Here is an 18119-nt window from a genome sequence, read left to right on the forward strand (position 1 = left end):
TTCCTCCTGTCTCCTCCAAACCATCTGTCTTCTTCCACCTCCCCATTCCCTCCCCTAGTTCCCCAGGCTGGTGGCCTTAGCATCAGTTAGACTTTCTTCTTTCTCCACCTGTCTGTCCTCAAGGCTGCTAGGTTCATCCAAGATCTGAGCCAAGATGTCCGGGTCTGGGACATGGGCGCTAAGGGCCCAAGGCAGCTGCAAAAGACCTGAAAGGTAAGAAGAGAGATCAGTGGAGGACCCTGGACTGTCCTCAAGAAGCTGGCGGACTCCCCTGCCCTCCACTGGCAGCCCAACAGCAGAACCAAAGCGGACAATTCAGCACAACTTGTGTGTGTTGCTGGGCGCTGTCCCTGGCCCAGTCTGTACCAGGAACAAAGAGGAAAGATTCAGGGCGTTAGTGCCAAGAGCAGCCATCCCAGCAACAGAAGCCCCTGCCTCCCCAGTACCCGTGATACTTTGCAGAAGCAGAGTCTTGAGTGGAACCCGAGCCTCTGATACCCGCCCTGGGGGTCTTCCCACCACTCTCGCCAGGGTCCTCCTGGATGAATGAGACAAGGGCAGTTCAGGAGGTCACCCAATAACTGAGGTCGCAGCAACACAAAGGAGTCAGGGAGCAGGAGCGGCCTTCCCTTCTCCACTCCTGGCGGCTCCAGCGTGCACCCCAGGGCGCCCCAGGAAGGTTTTGCAGGAATAAAGAATGAAGGCAGAAGCAAGATGGAGAATGAAGGAGGCGTGGATGGCTTCAGAAGGCAAGACGGAGGCAGCAGGCGCCTGCCTCAAAGTCTCCTCCCTGAGCCAAGGACAGGTCGGAGGAGGGGGGCGTGCGGGCAGGTACAGCGGAGGCTCCAGCGTTTCTAAAGGGGAAGATCTGAAGTGGGGCAGGAGAGACGCGGGAGTTGTCTGGAAGCTGCATTTGCCTGGCAAACACTGGGTTAACAAAGACTTGAGTTGCGGGGGATGCTGGCCCTGGAGAGGGAACGCGAAGGGATTATGCTACAGAGAACGGATTCGAGCGTGACGGCTGAATGAATGAGTGAGCGAGTGAGTGAGTGAGTGACTGTGCGAGCGAGCGGCAGAGGGAACTCCGACCCGTCCCAGGTGCGGAGCCGCGCGCCCGGCAGGGGTCACTGCGGGCCCCGCGGGTGGGAAGGGGGCGCAGGCGCGGCGGGCGCCGGGGCCCTCCCGCCGGGACGGGGCGGGGAGGGCTGGGGGTGGGGTTAGAGAGAGGGACGCGAGCGGGATCCAAACTTCCGGTGCCTGCAGAGCTCGGAGCGGCGGAGGCACCGACCGAGGCTGCACCGGCAGAGGCTGCAGGGCGGACGCGCGGGCCGGCGCAGCCATGGTGAAGATTAGCTTCCAGCCCGCCGTGGCTGGCGTCAAGGGCGACAAGGCTGACAAGGCGTCGGCGTCGGCCCCGGCGCCGGCCTCGGCCACCGAGATCCTGCTGACGCCGGCTAGGGTGAGAGGGTCTGGGGCTCAGGCGGGGGGGCGGGGGGGCGGGGGACCCAGGCGCGCCCCGTCGGCTCTGGGGACTGCCCGAGGCGCATCAGGGCCCCAGTGCCTGGGGTGGAGCAGGGTTGGGTAGTCTCGAATGATTGCTTATCCTAGAGTGAGGAGGGGGCTTGAGTCCCGTATTAAAGCGGCAGCCAAAAGCCGAAGTCCCAAGAGTAGGAGGAGTCTGGTTCTGGTCCTCAGGTGGAGAAGCGCTCGAGGTCTCTTCCAAAAGTGGGGGCCCCTCGCCGCCTGATAGGGGGAGGGGGCTGGTCCGACGAAGTTCAAGGAATGTTGGTGGGGGGTACGCGTCTGGTTCCAATCAACTGGGAAAGCCGCGAGTCGAGTCCCCAGGTGGGGGATGGGAGGAGGGTTAGACGTAGTTTTTCCAAAGTAGGGAGGTGGGACCTGATTGGCTGGGGAATTGGGGGTAGGGGGGTCTGGTACCAACAAAGAGGGTGGGGCCGTTGATTTCCTCCCAAATTGGGGGCTGCGGGGGACAGAGGATGTGCTGCTTGGCCTGCACCGGAATTGACAAACCAGAAAGTGATGGAATGGAAATCAGCCAGAACCGACGGGGCTGAGCTTCTGGACGTCGGGGGTCTGAGGCCGGGCGCCCCCTTCCCACCCCACGCCCTGCCGTCTGGGCCTCCCTGCTCCTCTCTCGTTTCTCCATTCCCAGCCTCTCGCTGGGCTGTCCCCCGACCCCACGGGGAGGGTTCCCAACTGCCCCAGTGCCCTCGAATCCTGGGACCCCGGGCTCTGTGTGCGCCCCCGCCGCCCCCCATCCCCACCCCACCCCCACCCCAGCTTCCTCCGCCTTCCCTCTGGCCTGGGGGAGAGAAGGCATTTCCGCTGTGGAAAACTGTCTGAGCTGCGTGCCTTGTGTCCGGGAAGGGCCCCCAGGGGGCAGAACGCGTGGCGGGCAGGGACAGGGAGGGAGGGAGAGCTGGCCCAGCCAGGTTTTATTGTGCCCGGCAAAGGTATCTACGTGGGCGCCGCCCCCAGCGGTCTTGTGGCGCACCAAGCCCATGTCCTGCCCGCCTCCCCACCCCACACTGAGGCAGGACTGAGAAAGTCTTTGTCCACTGCTTCCCCCCTTCCTGCTGCAGGCTTCCGAAGAGTCTCCCTGAACGCCTAGCCCCCTCCCCAGGTTTTGTGGCTCAGATTCAGTCTTGCCTGGGGCATTAAGGGGCCTGCAGAGGATGACCTGGACCCTGGAGGAGGGGGCACTGGAGAGGGCCATCAGAGTTGGGTGTCAGCCTGGGCAGAGACACTGAGTGAGGAATGCCAGAAGACTGAGAAACCCCTGCCCTTTTATGGTGGTGGCTCAGAGCCACAAGATTCAACCACCACCTAGGCCAGGTTGGGAGTTGCTGTGCACCCCATCAGAGCAGCTCCCCCCTTCATCTGAAGCTTAGGTGGAGGGGAGGCTCCATGTTTGAAGAAGATGGTTCTGCAGCTTTAAAAGTTTGCAAGGGGTTCTTCAAGCTTTGTTTTCTTTGGAAAGGAAGCTGCCCTCCACTCAGCCTGGGGAGGGACAGTGATGGGGGCAGGAGGCAGCACGCTTGCCCATCTCTTTTCCTAGCCATCTCTTCCTGGAGATATTTGAGGAGGGAGGACCAGGTCAGACAGTGGGAGGGTGTCATTCCAACTCCATCAGAAGGTCCCCCAGATTTTGCAGGAGCGGCACATTCTCCAGCCGCAGCCTGCTGATGGCATGGGGTTGGGCGGTCTGACAGAGACCTGCGTCTCCGGGCATAACTGACATCCTAGCTTCTGGCTTCTCATCAGGCTCTGAAATTGAGCGTCGTTTCTTCCCCCTCACCCAGCATGAAATGGAAATATCAACATCTTCCTGCGTGCTCTTTGTAATGGCCTTGAGCCTGCTGAGTACCTCCTCCCCAAAACTTTGTTAGTTGGACAGGGTCCCCTCCCTCTCTAATTGGCAAGGGGGAGCTTGGAGTATGCGATCTGGGGAAAGAATTTGAATCCTAGCACCTTTAGGACAGAACTGCATGTTAGTAAACTTTCACAGCTTCCCGAGGCCCTGGCAGGGTGCAGAGGGACTTGAGGTGTTGCACGTTGGCTCTGCCCATCACCTGCTAGATTTGGAGCCTTGGAAACAGTTCACTTCTGCGGGCCTCCTGTTGCCCCACTTGGCCAGTGGGCACATTTCCTCCTCACCCAGTTTCTGGCAAGGAGCCAGGCCTCCTCTCCTGCCCCCAGCAATGAGCAGGCAGGAGGCCCATTTCTCAGCTGTGGCTCAGCGAGCTGAAAGCGATGGCAGCCAGGAGGCTGCTTTCTCAGGGCAGGGCGTGTAGATTTTGTCCCATGCTGTTGGGGATGCCCGGGAGATTATTAAAACATTTCTTCTGGCTGGCAGTGACCCCAGAACCCTCCTTGGTGTCTGAACTGGACTCCAAAACAAGATTTATTTTATTTTGTCTATTTTTTTGTTATTATTTATTATTATTATTATTATTTTGAGACAGAGTCTCACTCTGTCACCCAGGCTGGGGTTCAGTGGCATGATCTTAGCTCATTGCAACCTTCACTTCCAGGTTAAGTGATTCTCCTGCCTCAGCCTCCCAAGTAGCTGGGATTACAGGCACCTGCCACCATGCCCGACTAATTTTTGTATTTTAGTAGAGACGGGGTTTCACCATGTTGGCCAGACTGGTCTCAAACTCCTGACCTCAGGTGATCTTCCCACCTCAGCCTCCCCAAAGTGTTGGAATTACAGGCATCAGCCCCCGCGCCCTGCCCAAAACAAGATTTAAAAAGTGATCCCTGGGAGGAGCACTCAGTGATTGTGTGTTGGGGCAGTTCTTGACCTGTGTCCAGGCCCGGAGTGAGGGCGGGGTGGGGGCAGGGTGAGGCGGCAGGAGCACCCTCTCGGTGGGCACTGCCCTTGCTTCTGAGCAAAAACTGCAACACAAGGAGGATTTTGTCTGTGGACCTGAGGCTGGAAGGAAGTGCCTCGGTGGGCCAGGGAGGGATGGGGGTGGGGGCCAGCTGGGCTTCCAGCTGCCCAGCCTCCCCACGTGGTGTTTTGACTCTGAGATAATGAGGAGCCTGCGCTGATGGGCCGCTGGAATACTGCCAGCTTGGGAAGTGGGCTGGACCGGAAGCACCCCGTGGGGCAGCAAAGCACCCCCTCACAGCACCAACTGGATCTCTCTTCCCCTTTGGGGGCCCACTGGCTGGCCGTGCCCCTCTTAGCCCACCCCTTCTCCCCACACCCTGCCTGTGCCTGCATTCACACACACACACACACACACACACACACACACACACGCATGCACAAATGTGGGCATGTAGAGGCTCAGGAGCTGGGGGCTGCAAGGGGAGAAAAACAAGTTAAATACAATCATCTTCTTTCCTCTGTAATTTTCTCCTTGGCATTTGCCTTTGATTAATGGTCCTGTGTCACCCCCTCCCCAGCCTGCATACCTGGGGATCAGATTTCACTTTCCTTGTGTGTCCTGGCCTCAAGCCCTTGGCAGAAGGAGCTGGGTCTCCTGGAGTGGTTGGGGGAGGGTCCCGTGCCAGCCAGGAGGGCAAATCTGGCCAGCTTGGAGCCCTATTCCAGTGTCCTGATGCCCACTGGCCAAGAGGGCCTGGCCCGAAAGGACCTTGTGAAGCGGTGGCCCTGCTCCGTCAGGTCCTTCCCTGTGGCAGCGTGGGGACTTTCAGGGCTGTCGTCCATTCCTGGGATTTGGCACCCCGGCAGGCCCCACGGTGGCTTTTCTGCTTTCCTGCTGCTTCTCTCTCCATTCCCTCATTTCTGCCCGCTTCTCTCAGCAGTCCTTGCATGTTTCAAGACCGTCAGCAGATTGCCAGTGAGGATGACTTTCTCTTAGTGTGGAGAAAAAATGTTTATGGTGAAAACACAGAGGCATAACCTGGCCAGCCCCTCTATCCCCTACCCCACTCTCTCCCAGGTTCCCCTCCCCAGGAGGGCTCTTCCGGCAGTGCGCTTTTGTTCTCTGGAGGTGCCTTGACTATCAGGGATGGAAGAGAAGAGGGACTTCACCTGGCCCAGCCAAGCTGAGAGCGCATCTGCGCAGATGCTGCCCATGGGGCCTGCGGTCTTGAATGGAGGACAGGAGAGTGACTGGGGACCCCCGACCCTGTTGGCAGATGGCATCTGTGCCTCTGGACCACTGGGCTCTGTGTGCTCAGGTGGACAATGTTTGGCCACTCTCCTCTCCCCCAGCTAGGCTCTGTCCTGAACCATACAAAACACACACACTTGATGGGTGCCCTGGCCTCTGTGGTCTGGAGCCTGCGAGAGAAAGCTGCTGAGGACCAGGAGAGATGTGGTGCGATGAGACCGCCCCCCTAACCCCCATCTTCCCTGTTCTCAGCCTGGGCCTCAGGAGCGTTTCTGGCTGCCGAACCCCTCCAGGCAGGCTGCAATCTGCAATCATACTTGCAGTTAATTTGGACATTGTTACTAGGGGCCAGGCCGGGAAGCGCTCCCCTCCAGCCTTGGGGGTCTACCGAGTGAATGCTACAGTTGACTGATTTCCCCCTGACCATTTTGGCCCTGGTTTTGGTAAATCATTTAATGAGTGCCCCCGTGGGTCTCAGTTCAAACTATCAGGGAGAGGCCCAGGCCTCTCTCAGGTCCCTGGACTTCTGGCTCATGCGCCCTTCACTCCGAGAGCTCTGTTGCCTTGGAAACAATACGCAATATTTTTCTACTTTCTAAATGGGAGCCCCCGTCCCCAGATGCCTCGCTGTAACTGCTTCCTGTGGGGAGCAACATGTTTCTGAGTCTACAGCATGATAGGTGGAGCACCTGGGGTCTCAGGAAGGCGGGCCATTCGGCCATCTTTCTAGTGACCTGGGCATCAGGGATCCCGAGGGGCCAGGGCTCTGGGTTGAGCCCAGGCTCCCTGATGCCCCACTGTCCCCAGACAGGTGTAAATACCCTGAGATCACAGGCTGCTTTGAGGGCCAAAGGGACAGTGAGGGCTCCAGGGCTTTGGAGTTTGAGCCTCGGTGTTGATTGGGCACAGTAGGCAGAGGCAGCACTGGGGCGGGATTTAGGGGTTCTCCCTCTGTGTGGGGCTTTATGGAGGAAATGCCTTTGCCTCCAAGCAGGGACATCTGTGCTTTCCCGTCTGCTTCCTGGTAGCCTGGAATGCTCCCTTCTGCACTTCTGCTCACGATGGTGCCTCTGGGGGCTTGGCTCTGCAGGTTGGAGGGGAGCTGGGAGGGTGGCAGGGTGGCTGAGCCCTGCTGTGTGCTGGGGGGTATCAGCAGGGCCGTGAAAGAGGAGTACCCACTGCCAGTCTAGGTAAGGTGGGGGATCCCCAGCCTTCACAGTGAGGGGTCTTGGCAGGAGTCCCTGCCCTTCTCAGCCACACCTGCCACTGCTGCTCTTCAGCTGGGGCCATGGAAGCCTCACCTCCTCCCTGCTCTGCCTTCTCCAACCTCCCTCTCTGGGGCCTCTGAGCCCGGCCCCTCCCCCAGCACAGGGAGACATGGGAGCCAGTTCTGCAGCCCAGCGGAAAGGCGGAAAGGTGGACAGGCAGGCGAAAGGCGGAAAGGCGAGGCTGCCCTTTGCTATGAAGCTAGCAGGCCTCACCTTGTCGGTGAATTTGACTTGTGGAACAGGCCCTCGGGCTCTCACATGTAGCACTTTGACTTTTTTTTTTTTTTTTTTTTCCTTTTTTGTCTTTCCGGTTGTTAGCAATCTCACAAGCTAGCTTCTTTGGTTTTCCAGAATGCAGAAGCAAAAGTCTGGCCACAGTGCAACCTCAACAGCTGTCCACGGAGGCAGCCCTAAAAAGGAAAGGCTCGGCTGATAAAGATCTGCTATTTTTATCTAGTACTTTATCCTTTACAAAGGGCTTTTAGGTTCTTTGTCTGGTTTAATCCCAGCAAAACCCCTGTCACGCAGAGTCTGCTCACATTTTGCATGGGAGACCCGAGGAGGGGGAGGTTGCAGCGCCCCCCTGGGCCTGTAGCCCCACTTAACCCCTAAATACAATCTGCGCCTGGTGTATGTTGTGTCCTAAGGGCAGGATTCACAGCTGCTGTAGGCAGCCTGGCCTGTGTCAAGGTCAGCCACCTTTCCTTAAGACCTGCTCAGGAGCGCCAGAAGGGCAGGAGGGCATCCCGGGCGCCTGGTTTGCAAGAGCTCCTGGGTGGCTTGATCCCTGGGAGATGCCAGCAGAATGTGGCACCCCCGTCTCTTGCAGCTCCCAGGAGTCCATTGGAAAATCGGAGCCCTTTAGTCCCCACCCCCTCTGGCCAGCAGCTGTCCCTGAGGGCCCTGTGTACTGTGGCCATGCCCGCCACTTGCTGGTGACCTTAGTTAGTGACCCTGGCTGCTGAGGACATGACAGTGGGTGGGTGGTCCATATGATCACGGGGCCGCTAAAGCGGGGCAAGGTGGGGACAGGCCCCAGGCCTCCTCATGGGCCAGGCAGTGAGGGCAGTGGTTTGACCTCCCACACCCTCCAGGCAGGCTCCCTTGCGGGCAGACTTGAGGGTCAGGGTGCAGGACAGGCAGGGGCACCCCACGGTGAGGATGCTGGGGGCCGGCTGACCTGCTCATGCATGTCCCCAGTGAAGGGAGGGTCCTCCAGACGTTTTCTGTTCTTTTCCAAAGCAGGGCAGGTCAGACCCTCAGCTCCCCAGGGCCCAGGCCCCACACTCCCCTGTGCTCTAAAAGGGTGGGAGGTGAAACCTGAGGAGCACAGCAGGAGCCCCCAGGGCAGGACCCGTGTGCTGTGCTAAGAGATTGGGCCTGTCCTGAGTCACTTAGGCCTGAACCACACCCCCTCCAGGGGGAAGGGAGAAAGGAAATCTGTTCCCATCCCAGAACGTCTGGCTGGAAAGGGCCTGAGAGGTCACTTGGTCTGACCTGCTCATTTTGCAGATGGGGAAGCTGAGGCCCAGAAAGTGCTAAGCAGACAGGTAGTGGCAGAGCCAGAATGGGAAGCTTCAGGCTCTGGGGCTAGATCCCCTCCCCTCCCCTATACTGCGGCAGTCTGCAGGAACTGACCTCTAACCTCGCTCTTGGCCGTATCTGGACACCATGGAGGAGGGATTAAATGGTGAACATTGGAGGCAGAGACTGGCCCTGGGGCTTTTGCAATATCTCCAAGGGTGAGCAAGGGGCCAGGGGAAGGCATGGGAGGTGGAGAGGAGAACAAACAGCAAATTGACCAAGCTCACCTGGCTGGCCCTTGGTCAGTGCTCTGGGTAAAGCAGTTTTATTGAATTTTATACTCACATACCTACATCCACCACCCCACAACGTGTGGCCTGGAGATGGGTTAGGTTGGCTTCTTGGCAGCCCTGCAGCTATGATCTTGAGCCCAATCCTGGCTCCCAGAGCACATTTTTCCAGAAGCCTTCTAGCCCGGCCTTCCGGACATTTCTCTTCTGGCAGGAGCTCCCTGGTGTATGGAAGCTTCCGGGCTTCATCCTGTAGCTGTTACACCACTTGTAACAGCCTGCTTGACTGTGCTGGTCGGTGCCTGTGGGGGGCTAGTGTGGATCGCAGGCCTAGAGCTCCCTGGCTGGGGACAAGCACCCATGCCTAGACCCCATGGGGCTCCTGGAGCCCCTGCCCCCATCAGTCACGGCCTCCTTGGTGGAGTTAAGCAGCCTTTATGCAGCCTGCCCACCTCCCGTTGCCCTCATTTTAGTCTACCCTCTGCCCCTTGGTTTTAGAGTGAATCTTGTCACTCCCCAGCTCAAAAGCCTTCCCCAGGCTCCCCATTACCCAGAGCAGCGGCTCCCAGCCTGCCTGGTGTGTCTCGATTCCTATAGACATTTCTAAGTCCCTGAAGTCACCGAGGCCAGGTCGGTGCATCCCCCATCTTCCGTTTGAAATAATATAGCATGGTCACGGCTGGTATAAGCAAGAGGCCTAAGAGCTCAGATAACTCAAAACGTACCTGCTGAACCCGGTGCATCCCTTTCAGTGACTTCCAGGTGTGTCTCGGTTTCTCTTTTGAGTGTGTCTTGGTTTCTCTTTCAAGGTTTGTCTCAGTTTCACTTTAGCCAGGACGAGTCCAGGTGACCCTGGTGGGCCTTCCCTTCCCTTCCAGGTGTCATCCCTTTCCCCCAGGACTCCCTCCGGGCCCAGCCAGAGGGTGAAGCCTGACTCAGGGAAGGGGGTATTTCCAGGGGAGGGGCCCTGGCCCCCACTGACCCAGCTTTGCTGTCCACAGGAGGAGCAGCCCCCACAACATCGATCCAAGAGGGGGGGTTCGGTGGGCGGTGTGTGCTACCTGTCAATGGGCATGGTCGTGCTGCTCATGGGCCTGGTGTTCGCCTCCGTCTACATCTACAGATACTTCTTCCTTGCGCAGGTGAGGGGCCGGGCCGGGAGGGGGCCTCGAGAAAGGGTCACATCTAGAGAGGCGTGCAGGGAACGGAAGTGCCTGCAAGGGGGCAGCAGGAAGCCCCGGACATGCCCTCAGGTGGGAGTGAGTGCCCAGCCAGCCCACAAGACTGGGGTACCCCCTCCTCCTTGGGGCGTCCTTGGATGCAGGCCAGTCCCACCTTTAGCCCCTTGTCCTGGAGAGCCAAGCATGAATGCAGGTGACAGCACTGGGCCCGCCCCACAGGGCCACCCTGGGGAATTCTCACCAGAAACTCAGGTCCAGCGGAAACGAACTGCAGTCCCCCTCCAGAGATCAGACTCTGCACCTGCGGGTCACGCTTTAAGGCTGACCTGATTCTGCCTGTGCATGGACATCTGGGTTACCAAACAAGAGGGGGAGAGGGGTGGGTACAGGCGGTCTCCACCACCGCCTTCCAGAAGCGGGAGGGCGTCCTTACTGGCACCTGTCACCCCCCTCCCCAGGGGACCTGAGCACAAAGCTAGGCCAACCAGGACCTGGGGGGGAGGGAGTCGCTGTGTGGTTGGAAATGAAGGTAGGTAAATTGAAAGGATAAACCTACGTACAACTCACAGGGAACCTGAGGGTGGCACAAAGGTTGGGACTTGCCAGTCTTTTATGACCCAAGTGACCTCCCACTCCTAAGCATTTACCTTTGTTGTCCCCCAGTTTTTCCACGATGGAAATTGCTTAAGAGTTTGCATTCCTGGGGCTTTCCCCTTGAAAGCTCAGCTCACACACACCTGTCAACTGCCCTTTTTGTGCAGCATCCCCCTGCCCCGCCCCACCCCCTCCATGACCTGCGTCCCCCTTGTTCCAGGGTCCTGTCCAGGACCCTCCCCCAGGCCTCTTCCTGTTGTGGCCCTACCCTAGGACCTGGTCCAGCATTTCCTGGTCTCCTCTGTCCCACCCTCAACTCACACCCTTCTCCCCACACCCCAATTCGGTGTGTGGACACCTCCCATCAGCCCCTGGGTCTGTGCCCTGGGACAGTATTCGGGGTGTCCAGCCACAGTGGGACACAGCCCCAGAGCCTCGTCTTCCCTGGGCTCTCATCCCTGCACAGCTTGCAGGAGCCCCCATGCTGCAATGACTCATCCTCCCTGGAGAACTTGCACTGAATCAAACAGAGACAGTGCAATCCTGCCCATCCCAGGCCAGGCAGTCCCAAGCATGCATCTACAGGCTCCTCCAGGAGCCCCCTCCAGAAGTAAGAGTGGGCAGACTGGCCCGCCCGGCCATTCAGTTGATGGGATCGCGCCAGGCTGCCTGGCCTCCGTTACTGATGGAGTGACTGGACTGGCCCGCCAGACACAGTGTCTGTCAAGGTTTCTCCAAGACAGGGGTCAGGGATGTCCAGGAAGGGTGATGGCACTTGTCCGAGGCTGGACGTGGAGATAACCGTGGTGGGGGCACGAGACCCTAACAGTGTTGCCTCCAGCTCCACCTCCCCACCTGCCATGTTAGGCCCCTCCAGGTCTGCAGGCCAGGACAGCAGGTGACGGGAAAGGCAGGCGTGCACAGGCCTAGGTGCCCAACTCTTAGGTTCGTCCCTGTGGACCCCCTGCCAACCCCAGGCTCTTTCTCTGGTGTCTGCACCTCTGTGGAGGGCACAGAGGTGGCCAGGTCCTACTCCTGCTGGTCCACTCCATTTCCCAGTCACAGACTCAGGGAATTGGAGGCCAGAAGGGCCTTAGGGATCATCATGCTTTACAGATGGGGAAACTGAGGCCCACAGAGGTCTGCTACCTAGGACCTGGCAGACCCAGCTCATCCTCCCTCCCATTTGTGAAGCTGGGAAGCTCCTTGCCCAAGACTCAGCTCATCTCCTCACTGGCAGTCCCAGACCCTGACCTGATGCCCCACCGTCTCAGTGTCTCCATCTGCAAAATGGGTCTCACAGTCCCTGCTCTTCTTGCTTCCCCAGGCTTTTGGGGCATGCAGTGGACAGGTAGGCAGAGGGGACCTTGCGGAGTGCACTGTATGACCAGCCTCTCTGACTGTCTGTCTGTCTCCGTCTCCACCTTGCTCAGCTGGCCCGAGATAACTTCTTCCGCTGTGGTGTGCTGTATGAGGACTCCCTGTCCTCCCAGGTCCGGACTCAGATGGAGCTGGAAGAGGACGTGAAAATCTACCTCGACGAGAACTACGAGCGCATCAATGTGCCTGTGCCCCAGTTTGGTGGCGGTGATCCTGCAGACATCATCCATGACTTCCAGCGGGTGAGGCTGGCCAGGGCCTGGGGGGTGGGCAGGTGTCCCGGGGACCCAGGGCAAGGGGAGCAGGAGTGAAAGGAGACTCCTAGAGTACAGCAGGTGTCTATGGTTAGGCTTACCAGGCTCTTCAAGACGCTGCATTTCTCTTGCTGGCAACAGTGGTTCTCGCCGAGTGTGAACTAGCTGAGGCTGATTTGCTCCTTGGCCTCCTGCCAGCTGCACGCTGGCTGTCATGGCGGGGCCAGTGTATTGTATCGAGGGGTAGTACATACACCATTGAGTGCACTGCGTGTACAGCTCAGTGGGTTTCTGCAGAGTGGGTCTCGTGCATATTCATGTCACCCCCATGGGGCCTGGGACGGGGCATCTCGCGCTGAGGTCCAGGCTGGCCCAGGAATGGCTGGCCCTCACAGGTTTCATAAATGCACAGCTGGGATGTTACCATGTTTCCCAAACCTCAGCTCTGTAAACATGAGAAACTTGGTAACAACAGAGGCGTTTAGCAAATAGCTGCTATTTTCCTCTATCATGTGGCATCTTCTACAACAGGCTAAGAGAAGAGCAGGAAAAGGGAGTGCGCACCCAGGTGTTCAGGAGTCTGGGGTGGCCTGCTGCTGAAGGCCCAGGGCCCCAGGAAGGCATGGTGGGATTCCTGCCCCTGCTGGCCAAAGCTTCTCTTGCAGCCCTGCCCAGGTTAGCTGTCACCTCCTGCAGAGACTGACCCGGCCCCTTCTCCTCCCAGGGTCTGACCGCATACCATGACATCTCCCTGGACAAGTGCTACGTCATCGAGCTCAACACCACCATCGTGCTGCCCCCTCGCAACTTCTGGGAGCTCCTCATGAACGTGAAGGTGCGCAGGGGGTTGGGGGGGTGTCTGCAGCGTCCTGTCCCTCCCTTGCCCCCTGTCTCATGGAGGCTAGGTCTGAGGTGCAGGAAGTTCCTGTGTCAGGGGTTGGGGAAGCAAGAGACGTTGCTGTCACCTGGGCCCTGTACCCAGATTGGTCTCGCCTCTGCTATCCCCCTGCTTCCACATCTCCAGAGTCAACGCCCTGAGACCGGCTTCCTTAGTGTTCAAGGTTGTACCCTGGGTACAGACTCGTGCACACGCCATGGCTCCTGGCAGCACAGGCGCAGGCACCAGGCACAAGGCGGGAAGTGCCTGGGGACATCAGAAGGGCCAGCCCAGGGGCCTCTGGAGGAGGAAGGTGGGCTGGCATTTTGGGTGAGGGGTTGGAGGAAAGCCTGAGGGACTGACTCACTGCGGCGGCCACCTCGTTTTGCAGAGAGGGACCTACCTCCCACAGACGTACATCATCCAGGAGGAGATGGTGGTCACAGAGCACGTCAGTGACAAGGAGGCCCTGGGGTCCTTCATCTACCACCTGTGCAACGGGAAAGACACCTACCGGCTCCGGCGCCGGGCAACGCGGAGGCGTGAGTGGCTGGCTTCACCCACTGTAGCCCCTGTCCCGCGCCCCAGACCGTAGTTATCTTCAGACAGTGCCTAGCCCAGCTGTCAGACAGCTGAGATAGCAGCAGCAATAACAGCTAGCGTTAGCAGAGAACTTCCGTGTGCCGGGCAATGCTGTGTGCCCTTTATGACCTCTTTTTTTTTTTTTTTTTTTTTTTTTGAGGTGGAATTTCACTCTTGTTGCCCAGGCTGGAGTGCAATGGCACGATCTCGGCTCACCGCAACCTCCGCCTCCCAGGTTCAAGCAATTCTCCTGCCTCAGCCTCCCTAGTAGCTGGGATTATAGGCATGTGCCACCAGGCCCAGCTAATTGTGTATTTTTAGCAGAGACGGGGTTTCTCCATGTTGGTCAGGCTGGTCTCGAACTCCCGACCTCAGGTGATCCACCTGCCTCGGCCTCCCAAAGTGCTGGGATTACAGGCGTGAGCCACTGCGCCCGGCCTTCTTTATGACCTCTTAAGAGTGTAAGTCATTCTCATCCGCATTATTATTTTTGCTGCCCATTTTAAAGATGAGGAAACAGGTACAGAGAGGTTAACACCCCGGAGGTCACACAGCAGGGAGGTGGCAGACGTGGGCAGGCTGACTCCAGCTCTCGAGCTCTCCCCATTTGTCACTGTGCTCTCTGGGTGAATCTGCGCCGGGTGTCACTTCCTGGCCCTCCTGTGGCTCAGGCTGAGGCTGGTGGTCTTTCTGACTCGGCCAGGATGTAGGCCTCACTGGGGTTTTCTGTTTCCTCCCAGGGATCAACAAGCGAGGGGCCAAGAACTGCAACGCCATCCGCCACTTCGAGAACACCTTCGTGGTGGAGACGCTCATCTGTGGGGTGGTGTGAGGCCCCCCTCACCCAGAACCCCCTGCCGTCTTCCTCTTTTCTTATTTCCGGCCACTCTCTGGCCCTCCTCCTTCCCCCTGCTTAGCTTGTACTTTGGACGCGTTTCTGTAGAGGTGACATGTCTCTCCATTCCTCTGCAACCCTGCCTGCCTCCCTGTACCAGAGCCGTGATCTCTCTGGGGGGCCCCCATCTCTGCTGACCTCCTGGGTGTGGCGGAGGGAGAGGGGATGCCACAAAATGTTTCTGTGTCCCACTGTCTTGAAGCTGGGCCTGCCAAAGCCTGGGCCCACAGTTGCACTGACAGCCCAAGGGGAAGGACCAGTTCTGGGAGCTGCGCATGTGAGGCCCTGGGCAAAGGGATAGGGCTAGGGGGTGCGGCATGGGCTTCAGAAATATCTGCACAATTAGAAAGGTCCCCAAAAGCTTTTTCCTTGGAGGGTACACTTTCTTCACTGTCCCTATTCCTAGACCTGGGGCTTGAGCTGAGGATGGGACCACGTGCCCAGGGATGGACCCACCAGAGCACAAGGGAAGGTGACTGCCTGGGGGTGTCCCGGGGACTCCTGTCAGTGCCTTCAGCCCACCAGCAGGAGCCTGGAGTTTGGGGAGTGGGGATGAGTCTGTCAAGCACAATTGTTCTCTGAGTGGAACCAAAGAAGCAAGGAGCTAGGACCCCCAGTCCTGCGCCCCAGGAGCACAAGCAGGGTCCCCGCAGCCAAGGCAGTGGGATGGGCTGCTGAGGAACGGGGCAGGCAAGGTCACTGCTCAGTCATGTCCACGGGCAACGAGCCGTGGGTTCTGCTGAGTAGGTGGAGCTCGTTGCTTTCTCCAAGCTTGGAACTGTTTTGAAAGATAACACGAGGGAAAGGGAGAGCCACCTGGTACTTGTCCACCCTGCCTCCTCTGTTCTGAAATTCCATCCCCCTCAGCTTAGGGGAATGCACCTGTTTCCCTTTCCTCCTCACTTCTGCATGTTTTTACTGATCATTCGATATGCTAACCGTTCTCAGCCCTGAGCCTTGGAGAGGAGGGCTGTAATACCTCCAGTCAGTCTCTGGGGATGAAACTCTTAAATGCTTTGTATATTTTCTCAATTAGATGTCTTTTCAGAAGTGTCTGTAGAACAATAAAAATCTTTTACTTCTGACCTTGACTTGAGTGTGGCTGGAGGGGAGATGGGTGTAGGAGGGGTGCTCCGGGCAGAGTCGAGGAGCTGGACCTCGGGGGCAGCAGGCAGGGAGAACGCTGCAGACCTTGACATCTGGCCCCTAAAGAGCTGGACATCCTGGAGTCAGCCAAGGAGTGTGGGATATCTCCCTTCGTAGCACCCTGGATCCCCACGACCGCTCTCTGAGCCAGGTAGAGTTCACACTTTCTGGGTGAGGAGGGGAACAGGGCTGGGAGAGCTTACTGACTCGCCCAAGGTCATGCTGCTTTATGTGCCTGTAAACCACCCTGTAATGTTCTACCTGGCAGATGACATCATTATTGCATGTCCTTAAGCACAAGGGCGGTGTCCTATTCTCCACCATGTCTGGACAATTTGTAACCATCGGGGGATCTGAAGTGAGATTTTGTGTGATAATCACAGGGTCACATTCTCCAGAGAATTCTGGAAGCAGCAGCAGAGCTGGCCAGAGCCATGGCTAAACGGACCCCAGAGGTGGGAACTGTACCCTGCCCTGGGGACCAGTATGGGTACCCACCCGCTTGGTGCTGTTAAGCCTCAGTATCCAGTGAGGGCCATAAAATACTCAAATTAGTGCAGACACACCTTGTTCCCAGATCCCAAGGCAATCATGCAAAGACATCAGGTTTTTTTTTATATTTGCTGATTGAAATGCAATGCAATCACAATTAAAATGCCAACTGGATTTATTTGTTAACTTGACACAATAAATTCTTTTGAGGAAAGTAAACAGAGAATCGTCAGGTAGGTCCTATAAAGGGTAAAGAACAGCCCTCCAGATATAAAGCATTATACACCACAATAATTAAGGAGTTTGGTGTAGCAAAGGCAGAGCCCAGTGCAACCCAATAGAGGGCCCAGACATTGACTTAAATTACATGAAAATTTAATATACGATTGTGGCAGCATTTCCAGTTAGTGGAAGATGTGGGTTTGCTTTTTTTTGAGATGGAGTCTTGCTCCTGTCACCCAGGCTGGAGTACAGTAAGGCAATCTGGGTTCACTGCAACCTCCCCCTCCCAGATTTAAGCAATTCTCCTGCCTCAGCCTCCCAAGCAGCTGGGATTACAGGCGTGCATCACCACACCTGGCTAATTTTTATTTTTTTAGTAGAGACGAAGTTTCCCCATGTTGGCCAGGCTGGTCTCAAACTCCTGACCTCAGATGACCCGCCCGCCTCAGCCTCCCAGAGTGCTGGGATTACAGGTGTGAGCCATTGTGCCTGGCCCACATGGGTTATTTTTAATGGAATAGCAGGATAGCCATTTTGACAAAAAATCTGGATTCTACTTCCGTAGAACAAGATTAATGCTGGATGGATCAGAGATTTTAATTGTGAAATGAAACTATGAAAGTACTTGAAGAGATTATTTAAAAGATAATCTTGGAGGAGGAACGGCCTTTCTAAGCATGATATCTACCAGGTAAAAATTGGTCTATGAAAAGTTAGAATTGATATACAGCAGAGTATACCACAAAGCCAAGAGGTTTATAAGCAGTGAACATGGAAATGTCTTTCCAAACACAGGGCACAAAAGGGCTATTTTTTTTAATATGCGAAGTTCTCATAAACTGTTATGAAAAATGAACAACCCAATAGATAAATGAACAAATAATATAAACAGTTCTGCAAATCAAAACTAGGGAGATACTTTTTTTTTTTTTTTTTTTTTTGAGATGGAATCTCGCTTTGTCACCCAGGCTGGAGTGCAGTGGTGCCATCTCGGCTCACTGCATCCTCCACCTCCTGGGTTCAAGTGATTCTTGTGCCTCAGCCTCCCGAGTAGCTGGGACGACAGGCGCATGCCACCACACCAGCTAATTTTTGTATTTTCGGTAGAGACGGGGTTTTGCCATGTTGCCCAGGCCATTCTCAAACTCCTGACCTCAGGTGATCCAGCTGCCTCAGCCTCCCAAAGTGCTGGGATTACAGGCGTGAGCCACCACGCGCCCGCCCAAGAGATACGTTTTTACAAGTCAAGTTAGGGTTGGATGTTTGTGAAGCACTTTTTTTTTTTTTTGGAGACAGAGTTTCGCTCTTGTCACCCAGGCTGGAGTGCAGTGGTGCAATCTTGGCTCACTGCAACCTCTGCCTCCCAGGTTCAAGTGATTCTCCCACCTCAGCCTCCCAAGCAACTGGGACTGCAGACATGCGCCACCATGCCCAGCTAATTTTTGCATTTTTAGTAGAGACGGTGTTTCTCCATGTTGATCAGGCTGGTCTCGAACTCCCAACCTCAGGTAATTCTCTCACCTTGGCCTCCCAAAGTGCTGGGATTATAGGTGTGAGCCACTATGCCCGGCACAGTGTTTTTTTTTCATTTGTATTTATTATATACAAAACACTACATGTAAGTCAGTGTGTAAGTTATAAAATGTATTAATCAATGTATCTCTGGAAACCCACCAGCCAACTTATGAAACAAAAGACTACCAAATACCACCGAGAGTCTCTCTGCATGCTCTTCTCCTCTTCCTGTTGCATAACAAACCACCCCAAAACTTAGTGGCCTGACACAGTGGTTTCTTAGTTTT

The 18119-nt window shown here is 56.6% G+C and overlaps 1 protein-coding gene across 3 annotated transcripts; it reads left to right on the forward strand.

Moving 5' to 3' along the window:
• The first annotated feature begins 1244 nt into the window (after positions 1-1244).
• ITM2C (integral membrane protein 2C) lies at positions 1245-15542 on the forward strand. Of its 3 annotated transcripts, none has more exons than XR_013402224.1 (6): positions 1245-1459; positions 9696-9836; positions 11903-12091; positions 12828-12938; positions 13372-13797; positions 13884-14023. XR_013402224.1 is itself a non-coding variant. In XM_028831202.2 (6 exons), exons 1-6 carry the CDS (start codon positions 1340-1342, stop codon positions 14392-14394), a joined length of 804 nt encoding a protein of 267 aa, XP_028687035.1. In that variant the 5' UTR covers positions 1245-1339; the 3' UTR covers positions 14395-15542. The 3 variants fall into 3 exon arrangements, 1 of the variants encoding a protein (XP_028687035.1); XR_013402225.1 differs by having other exon boundaries at positions 13887-14023; XM_028831202.2 differs by lacking the exon at positions 13884-14023 and adding an exon at positions 14303-15542 and having other exon boundaries at positions 13372-13522.
• The last annotated feature ends 2577 nt before the right edge of the window (positions 15543-18119 follow it).

This window comes from Macaca mulatta, chromosome 12, assembly GCF_049350105.2.
Source record: "Macaca mulatta isolate MMU2019108-1 chromosome 12, T2T-MMU8v2.0, whole genome shotgun sequence".
Taxonomy (NCBI): Eukaryota; Metazoa; Chordata; class Mammalia; order Primates; family Cercopithecidae; genus Macaca; species Macaca mulatta.